This window comes from Silene latifolia, chromosome 10 (assembly GCF_048544455.1).
Source record: "Silene latifolia isolate original U9 population chromosome 10, ASM4854445v1, whole genome shotgun sequence".
Lineage (NCBI taxonomy): Eukaryota > Viridiplantae > Streptophyta > Magnoliopsida > Caryophyllales > Caryophyllaceae > Silene > Silene latifolia.
Window position 1 is genome coordinate 18041149 of NC_133535.1, and position 10602 is coordinate 18051750.

Consider the following 10602-nt stretch of genomic DNA (forward strand, 5'->3'; position numbering starts at 1 on the left):
GACTGTATCTTCATGGCCCTTTGAAGCTTGGGGACTCGACATTGTGGGACCTCTTACTCTGAAAGCCTCAAATGGACACGAGTATATTCTTGCTGGTACTGATTATTTCTCAAAATGGGCAGAAGCCATCACATTACGGGAAGTCAAGAAGGAAAATGTTGTGAATTTCATCCGAACTCAAATAATATATAGATATGGTGTACCACAACGTATCATAACCGATAATGGGAAACAGTTCGATAACCATCAAATGACAAGCTTAGGAGAGAAGTTCAAATTCAGATAGTACAAGTCATCGATGTACAACGCTCCTGCAAATGGTTTGGCTGAAGGCTTCAACAAGACACTTTGTAACTTGTTGAGAAAAGTAGTAGAAAAATCAAAGCGAGATTGGCATGAAAGAATTGGCGAGGCATTGTGGGCCTATCGTACCACATACAAAACTCCTACTCAAGCAACCCCGTATGCGTTGGTGTCTGGAGTAGAGGCTGTGTTACCGTTAGAAATGCAGATCTCATCCTTACGCATTGTTATTCAAGAGGAACTTACAGAAGATGAAAATGACAAGTTACGTTTAGCAGAGTTGGAGGCACTTGATGAAAAAATACTAGAGGCCCAACAAAAGCTCCAATGCTATCAAGCAAGGTTGTCACGAGCTGTAACGCCCCCGAAAAGCAGGCATGCAGCTCAAAATAGCTCTTTTTATTAATAATAGACAGCATCGGAATTACAAGGGCGTCACCGCCGTATTCCCCCTTCGGAGAATACAAGGCTTTGACAAATATAAAGATAAATACACTTTTTAAAGCTAAAAAGATAACAACTTTATATACTATAATTATTCATCCTAAGTCATTGATCATATCTGAAATTCCTCACACTTGACCTTCCCCGATACTTGTACCTAAAAAAGAATGAAAGTAACGGAATCAGCCAACCACAGGCTGAGTATGACTCCAGTCATCTCCACCGGCCTTACTTTCCTCATTTTGATATTTTAACACATGGGTGCAATTGAATCATAAAATAGACATGCACAACCTGTCATTTCAATATGGAACATTTCATTTTACTCTTATACTGGTCTACCAATATTAAAAAGAGAGACATTACGGAGCCGAAACTCCTCCGGGCCAAGCCCACCTCCATGTACATAAGATAAGAAATCCGGGTCTGAGACCCATCTCGGCCATTGCCGGATAACATAATTATCATTCATATGGGGCCATACTTTCCCCTCCCCTCATTCCATCATATGGGTCATACTCCCCCATCCCCTCCTTCCATGTACACAGGACAGAATAATGTCGTCTCTATCCAATAATCGTATCCCAAATGCTACAATTGGCCAATAGTACATTATAACGACTGCACTATTATCACAGCATACATTCATAAGACGGTAATTAATATAACATTTGAGCAGTATAACAATTATAAGATGAAATTAACAATAAAACTAGTATAACATGTTATTTCTACTATCTTATTTCAAGTGTAAACAATTACTTATATCGACGAAGGGTCCCGAAATCGTACCTTATTTTTAGAGAGAATTAGTGGTATAAATGAAATTTTATAACCCACTTATCGCTTTCTTATTGGTATTCGTATTCGAGTAAGATGATATATAAACCCGTAAAATGTTATCAAAAAATAGTGTTGCGCAACTTTCTATTTATAGTAAAGGAAACTTAGCTTAGAAGCAAACTAATTGGATAACACTTTCCAATTGACTTCCACGTAATTTGACAAAGAATACATGGCATTCAAATATTTCAAAACTACATGTTGGAGGCCACGTTGATTTAGTACCAAATTATAGTTCCGTCTTGTTATCTTATGTACCCGTCTTTTCGATATTAACTATATTTTCGTATAAGCGGATAAAAAAAAAATCATAAGGGTTAATTAATAATATATATTCTCACCATTAATCTTTGTGCCCATATCAAAGGGGAAGAAAATAGCAAATTGGAGGGAGTATTATTTTATTATTATTATTATTATTATTATTATTATTATTATTATTATTATTATTATTATTATTATTATTATTATTATTATTATTATTATTATTATTATTATTATTTTATTATTATTATTTTTTTCGGGATATTACATTCTACCCTCCTTAAAATAAGTTTCCTCCCGAAACTTGAAAATATAGAAAATGAAAAAGTTTAAACTTCACTTTCTCAAAATTCAAGAAAGTTATAAAAACTTAACTTAATAAAAATCTTTCAATAATATTTATGAAATGATTGAAGAAAAGATACACCTTATATAATGGAAGACATGAATTCTCGTCGCGAACAAGAATTCGAGTAATCAAATTCAAAGATAAACTCAAATGCGTTTGTAGGCGCTAAACTAGTTATTAGACGTCATTAATAACAAGTCCTAGCATCCCAACAACTGCACAAGGCCAACGAAAAACAAAATTGAAAATTTCATTTTCAAATCTTAATAAAGATAACCATTTATTTTCTGAATGTACAACATTAAATTATTAAAATGCACCAAAGACAAACTTGAACTAATTAAAAATTTTCGTTATACGTGAAACTGTTTGAGTATCAAAATTTCGAAACCATGGAAACAACACCAATTTGAAATAAGCGGAAAGACACAGAGTAGAAATTTGAAAGGTAGAGTGTCTCTAAACTTGACAAAAGCTATGTCTTATTCTAATAAATTAAACATGACTCACCTATTTTCTTAATATATATGACTAACAATATGAGATAAGTAACTCATGCAATTTACATCCACAAAGAAAACAAAACACGCAAACTATAATTAAATCAACGTACTTATTAACTTAAATGAGCAATCATGCATGGCCATGTTACATTTATCCTCCTCCACTTTTAAGCTATGTTTTTGGCATCACTTGTACGAGTTAGAATAATGTACTACATATATGAAGAAAATGAAATGATCAAATACAAGAATCACATAAATAAACGAATACACTTTTAATAAATAAAAAAATATGTATAAGAGCACTAGTCTTACAATAATATCTAATCCTCGTAAAATCTACCCATTCTCTCTATTACTCAGTTTCTATATTAGTCTATTTGTCTCAAGTTTAATATACTAGGTCCAAATATCTTTTCTCTGCTAGACGTGTGGTCGAAGGCTCAACACGCGGTTGCAGAGTGGCTCTGATACCATTCTGTAACGCCCCCGAAAAGCAGACAGGCAGCTCAAAATAGCTCTTTTTATTAATAATAGACAGCAGCGGAATTATAAGGGCGTCACCGCCGTATTCCCCCTTCGGAGAATACAAGGCTTTGACAAATATAAAGATAAATACACTTTTTAAAGCTAAAAAGATAACAACTTTATATACTATAATTATTCATCCTAAGTCATTGATCATATCTGAAATTCCTCACACTTGACCTTCGCCGATACTTGTACCTGAAAAAGAATGAAAGTAATGGAATCAGCCAACCACAGGCTGAGTATGACTCCAGTCATCTCCACCGGCCTTACTTTCCTCATTTTAATATTTTAATAATGTCTCACAAGGCTGTGTGATAGGTCACATGGGTGCAATTGAATCATAAAATAGACATGCACAACCTGTCATTTCAATATGGAACATTTCATTTTACTCTTATACTGGTCTACCAATATTAAAAAGAGAGACATTACGGAGCCGAAACCCCTCCGGGCCAAGCCCACCACCATGTACATAAGATAAGAAATCCGGGTCTGAGACCCATCTCGGCCATTGCCGGATAACATAATTATCATTCATATGGGGCCATACTTTCCCCTCCCCTCATTCCATCATATGGGTCATACTCCCCCATCCCCTCCTTCCATATACACAGGACAGAATAATGTCGTCTCTATCCAATAATCGTATCCCAAATGCTACAATTCGCCAATAGTACATTATAACGACTGCACTATTATCACAGCATACATTCATTAGACGGTAATTAATATAACATTTGAGAAGTATAACAATTATAAGATGAAATTAACAATAAAACTAATATAACATGTTATTTCTACTATCTTATTTCAAGTGTAAACAATTACTTATATCGACGAAGGGTCCCGAAATCATACCTTATTTTTAGAGAGAATTAGTGGTATAAATGAAATTTTATAACCCACTTATCGCTTTCTTATTGGTATTCGTATTCGAGTAAGATGATATATAAACCCGTAAAATGTTATCAAAAAATAGTGTTGCGCAGCTTTCTATTTATAGTAAAGGAAACTTAGCTTAGAAGAAAACTAATTGGATAACACTTTCCAATTGACTTCCACGTAATTTTACAAAGAATACATGGCATTCAAATATTTCAAAACTACATGTTGGAGGCCACGTTGATTTAGTACCAAATTATAGTTCCGTCTTGTTATGTTATGTACCCGTCTTTTCGATATTAACTATATTTTCATATAAGCGGATAAAAAAAATCATAAGGGTTAATTAATAATATATATATTCTCACCCTTAATCTTTGTGCCCATATCAAAGGGGAAGAAAATAGCAAATTGGAGGGAGTATTATTTTATTATTATTATTATTATTATTATTATTATTATTTTATTATTTTATTATTATTATTTATTTATTTCGAGATATTACACGAGCATTCAACAAAAAAGTACGTCCTCGTTCTTTTCAAGTAGGAGACCTAGTACTTGCAATACGAAGACCAATTATCACCTCTCACAAGCCGGTTGGCAAGTTTACCTCCAAGTGGGATGGTCCGTACGTGGTACAAGAAGTTTACACAAATGGTGCATACAAGATTGTGGATGAAGACGGCATGCTCATAGGCCCAATAAATGGGAAATTTCTCAAACGTTACTACTCTTAAAACAACATAGGCTCCTAAGCAAGAGCGTAAACTGCAAGCCTTTATGAACTACGTCGGCTTGATCTTGTGAAGTATTGTTTCTACTTTGGAAGTACGTAGGCAACTTGGGTGAACATGTAGCCTAAGTGCAGCCACAAAAAAATGAGTATCATACCTAAAAAAAACAAAAAAAAAAAACACAAAAAAAAAAACAAAAAAAAACAAAAAAAAAAAATCAAAAATCAAAAATTGAAATACGTCGGCTTGATCTCGCGAGTTGTCATACTTGTCACCTTGCAAGTACGTAGGCAGCTTGAGTGAACATGTAGCTCGAGTGCAGCCATCCCTCCAAACAAACACCATTTCCCTTTGCACTAGTATGTAGGCTTTGAACTTGTGAAATACCATTTTTTACTTTGCAAATATGTAGGCGGTTTAGGTAAACAGTAGGTCAATACCCCGTACCGCACCTAAAAAAAACTCAACGTTGCTTGGCGTTTTCATAAAAGGATGTGCATCTGTTGAAACTAATAGCAACTAAGACATTCTGCGAGCAAACATTTTTTGCAAACCATCTCGGCAAAAAATTGAAGAAGCCATTTTCTAAGACCATCATCAATCAACAATTTCCATGAAGCCTTGATAATAGTCTTCAAAAAGTCTTCACGAAACTCCATGAGATAATTCGGTTTTCAGAAGCGTCAATGGTCTTTGAAAGACTCTAATACTCTTCGTGAAGCATTTTCTCTTCGAGAGGCTTGAATCACCCTCGAATCTTTAGTCTTCAAATATTGACACTTCAAGATGCATCAATTATCTTCAAATCCATGCATGAGCTCCAAAATAGCCTAAACGATTTTCAGAAGCAAGAAGCGGCTTGATTAGTCTTCAAATAGTTTTCCAAGACTTCCATCGTCTTCAAATAGTCTTCAAGACTTTCATCGTCTTCAAGACTTCCATCCTCAAGTTCATTGTAGGGTAGCTCATGTAAGAATTGAAATTACCCATCCGAAGAAATCTTCATCCATTGAAATGTCAGGTTCAACACGCTGTAAAGAAAGAAATTGCAGAGCTCCTTGACGAATTGTTCTGGAACACATAGACTTGGAAAATTCTTCATGGACACAGACTTTGAATGACACGGCCTGGAATAATGAAGCCTCCAACTTATAACGACTCAATCCAAAGATCGCTCCAGAATCTTGCAAAAGCTTGATCATTATTTGAAAAAGGTTGATTATACTTCGACAACTACGAGTATATATTCACAACTTCGAGTATATTTGATCATTCTATAATAAGCTTGGGTGTTCAAAAGCTACAATTATTCTTCAAAAGGGCTGGACAACCTTCAAGTCTTCGCACTTCATGTTCAGGCAGCAATAAATCTTCGACAAGCTCCAATATGCCTTTAAATAACCCCAAGGCTTCAAGTCTTCATAGTCTTTAAGGGGCTTCGGTCTTTGAAAGACTCCACCATTTTCGAAAACCTTTAATTGTCTTCAAATCCTCGTCAAAGGTCCAACACAGCTTTGAGCTTTGAGATTTACAGAAGCAACGAGCAGCTTGATTGGTCTTCAAATAGTCTTCGAGAAGCTTCGATATTTTTCCGAGATGCTTGAATGGTCTTGTAGTCTTAAATAAATTCCAATGTTCTTCAGATCTTTAATAAGCTCCAACAAACTTCAAATAGTGCACGGGGAGCTTAATAAGTTTTCTACTGTCGTTGAGAAGTATGATGAATGTTGATAATACTTTGAAAAAACTTAGACATTCTTTGCGACGGTCTCTCATATCCCAGGTATCTTCATATCCCATGGTGGTCCTCAACCTACAGGCCCCTGCAAAAAATGAAGAGAAGCTAAATTAATCTCAAAGCAATGCAAAATTGTGTGTGTTTTTGTTGCGAAGGCCAAGTAACTTGATATATCAATGCACGAGTCCATTATGCACTTGAACCAAGCAAAAAAAAAAGAACCTAAAGTTAGCTATGTAAGTAGTACGGAGTACTTGTTATCAAAGTTGAAGGAATGAATAAATCTAAGATTCAAGTGAACGAGAAAAGGAAAGGGAGACATATTCAGCAAAATATCTCAACATGGTGTTCTACGGAAACGTGAAATAGGTCTCTACTTTACCCAAATACAATCTTTTGTAAGCAAATCAAATATGGCCACATCGTCGCATTGTTCAACTACTACGATAAGCCAACACCGGGTCGAAGTGTTCAGCTCGCCAAGCATAACAATGATCGAGTGGAGGAGTATCTGACCATAGCATGCATGCCTGTCGCTGATAAAAAGAAGACACAAGAGCAGATAGTCATTAAATTTGAACCGATACAAGGAAAAATCCAGTAACTCCTTCTTGACATTTGAATGCATTCCAGCCTCACCCTCCTTGTCTTATAAAAAAATGGTGGTGAAAAAGCTGAAGCAGATAATTGCACTTGCAGGCTGCAGCTTCGACTCCATATGTGAACCCATCAGTCACCATCAACCTCACTTGAGTATTGCTTCTGAATGAATTTACTTTCATAAGATTCATACATAAGCAAAAATATTGAACATGGTAAGACGCAGGTGGCTAAATATAAAGTAAAAAAAAAAAGTACATCGGCCATCAGCTATACTGAAGAAAATCATATTGAAGGCAAAATGTTTTGTTATCAGTCAAATTTGCTGAACAGAACACCATCAAAATGTTCGACTGCTAGTCTGCCACACCAAGCAAGCACCACGTCCAAGCACAATGATAGACCGACGTAAAGCGGCTATGAGGACCACCATGGACATCCAAGCTGTTAGAACACACTTGGTTGATGATGCCAAGTTTCATTGTTATTTAATTGTTTGTTCTTAGTTATAATGTTTAGCATTTGAAGCACACAATGAATTCCAAAGATGGTTCAAGAATGATCAAGATGAAGTTATGACAAGAAATCCCTTAGCCTTAGCCAAATGTTGTAAATGATTACAAATGCTTAGTGATTGAAGCAATCAAATGGACTTTCAAAGACGGCTTAACATGATCAAAATGAAGTCAGCAGGAAGTCAAGACAATGATATGATCCTAGCATTACTCGAAAAATGTAAGAGTAAGTGTAACATTCTCATTTACGTCAAGTGGCTGCAAAACCATGCAACAGTGCACTGCACTGTGGTTTTTGATACTACCGTATGGAGGGACTTTTATTAGAAATGTTTAAGTGTCAAAATCTTTACAAATTTCATATTCTCAAAGATTTTACATTTGAATTATCTCAGTTTGAAAACAAATCTGAAAAATCAATTTGCAAATCTCACATGTGACTCCTCTAAAGTTGTGCATCTACTTTTACATAAATGGAAAGTTGATTTAGTCAAGTACTAAAGCACTCTTCCATTTGTGGTAAGTTGTCACTTGTCAAATGTGTTGAAGTTTTAAATCTGAAATTTTAAGTCACAAATTCACATTGATTAATCTTCTAGATTTGTTCATTTACCTTTTACTAAAATGGTAAGTTGAACTTGTCAAAGTTTTAAAGCTAGAAATACTTTTTGCCATTTTGGTAAAATGTCACATGTTGAGTGTTTGGGGAAGAGTTTTCTGAAAAAGACTAAAGTTTTGTGTGCTCAAGCAACCCCTAACACTTACCATCACTCAAAGGCTACTTATTTTATTAATAGATTAAATTACTTTAAAGTGTACTCTTTAGGTGATTGTTTTCACTATAAATAAGGAACCTTTGCATCATTTATTACCTAAGACTTTTCTGAGCATTAATTTTTAAAACACTTTGCAAAACATCAGCTCTTGTTCTTCAACTTATTTGCAAGAGTGTTTTCTATTTTAAAAGTATTCAATCGTTTTTCAAAAGAGCTGTAAATCTTCATGTATCAGTTTGCTGCACTGTGGCATCTGAGTTTGTTCCATGATTCTCGTGTTTAGGTTTTAATTGTGATCTCCATGTTCATTAAGTGAACGATTGAGATTCAAAGACTCTGTAAATCTGTGAGATAGAACTTAAGTCTTGAAGCGGAGTAGCTTTGAGCATGTGAAAGTCTTGAAGCGGAGTAGCTTCAAGCAAGTGCAAACGGAGTAGGTTGGCGAGTTATTTTCATTGTAAGGGGTTTAGTTGTTTGAGTAATTTTCTAAACAAGCAATAAAATAATAACGGTTGGACGTAGGCCTCGAAGTAGAGGCTGAACCAATTTTTTAAACATCGTCTTGTTTGTTCATTTACTTTTACGTTTGTTCTCCTTATTTATAGATTGTTTATCTCGCAATATGTCGGTGTCACAGTGTTCAATACTGTGTCTCAGACCTGCTGATTGATTCAATCTTGTGAACTTAAAACGATTAAGTATCTCAAGTTTTCAACTTAAAAGGGATTCACTTAAGATTTCCATTGCTAAGAGTATTCAACTTAAAAAGTATTCACTTTATATCTTCATTGCTAAGTTGAAGAAAAATACTCTTTCATTCATACTTTTCTGGTCTGTGCAACAGTCGACTTTACTGTGACATATACTGAGCTGAATTCGTGTGTATATACTTCTAACTCAAATAGTTCTAAGTATAAACACCTCTATCATTTAAAGTATTGTCCACATCAGTTTAGTCTATTGTCCTAGATTTCAAAGAAGCTTAATTCAATCTTAAAAATTTTTAATTGGACACCTAATTCACCCCCTCCCCCTCTTAGGTGTTCTCGTCCTTGACTCTTCAATTGGTATCAGAGCCTTGTGCTCTTGTTATTGGTTAATTACCAAAGAGTTGATCATATAGTCATGGACGAGAAACATACTAAGCATCTTATCTTCATTGGGGATAACTATTCATGGTGGAAAAATCGCATGGAACAATATATTAAGAGTACGGATTATGAGTGTTGGTTGATAATCCAAAAAGGGCCCATTGCTATCACGGTTACTAGTGCTAATGGTACTAGTGCCCCAAAAAGTGAGGATAAGTATGTCGAGGCTGATTATAAAAAGGTCGAGAAAAACTCAAAAGCCATGTCCATTCTTCAATATGGCATTGGTGAGCAAGAAGTAAACCGGATTTCCGGATGTACCTCGGCCAAGGAAATTTGAGACACCTTAAGCCTTGCTTATGAGGGGACGTCTCAAGTGAAAAAGCATCATATTGAACTTCTCATGAAACAATATAAAATGTTCAATATGATGAAAGACGAGTCAATTAATAGTCTTTCCTCTCGCTTTTCTAGTATTGTTAATGACCTTAAGAGTCTTGGTAGAAATTTTGAATCTGAGGATATAGTCCGTAAAATCCTTCGAAGTTTAACAGAAACATGGCAACCGAAGGTTAATGCTATTGAGGAGGCCAAAGACTTATCCACTTTAATCCTCAATGAACTAATGTGCTCACTTATGGCTCATGAGTTAACTCTCATGAAGCATTTTGGTGAAAGCTCTAAAGTAAGAGGGCTTGCTTTCAAATCAACCTCAATTAATGAGGAAGATGATGGAGACGATGAGTTTGCAATGTTCACTAGAAATATTGCGGATATTGTTAATGGTCATAATCCTAAGAGGTTTAACAACAATTCTAGTAAGAAAAAATTTTCAAAGAAGAGATCTACTTCCATTGTTGGTTGCATTAAATGTGACGAAAAAAGTCACCAAATGAATGAATGTCCAAAGTGGGGTAACATCAAATCTAAAGAAAAATGTGACTTGGCTAAGAAGGAATACAAGAATAAAGTAATGTGTGTTGTTTGGGGAATGTCCGATTCCGATGAGGACGAGATCCTTGAGGA

At 35.2% G+C, this 10602-nt stretch overlaps 1 protein-coding gene across 1 annotated transcript; it reads left to right on the forward strand.

Annotated features, from left to right (window-relative positions):
* Window positions 1-298: 298 nt before the first annotated feature.
* LOC141607219 (uncharacterized) lies at window positions 299-709 on the forward strand. Its single transcript, XM_074426578.1, has one exon. It carries the CDS (start codon window positions 299-301, stop codon window positions 707-709), a length of 411 nt encoding a protein of 136 aa, XP_074282679.1.
* Window positions 710-10602: the final 9893 nt, after the last annotated feature.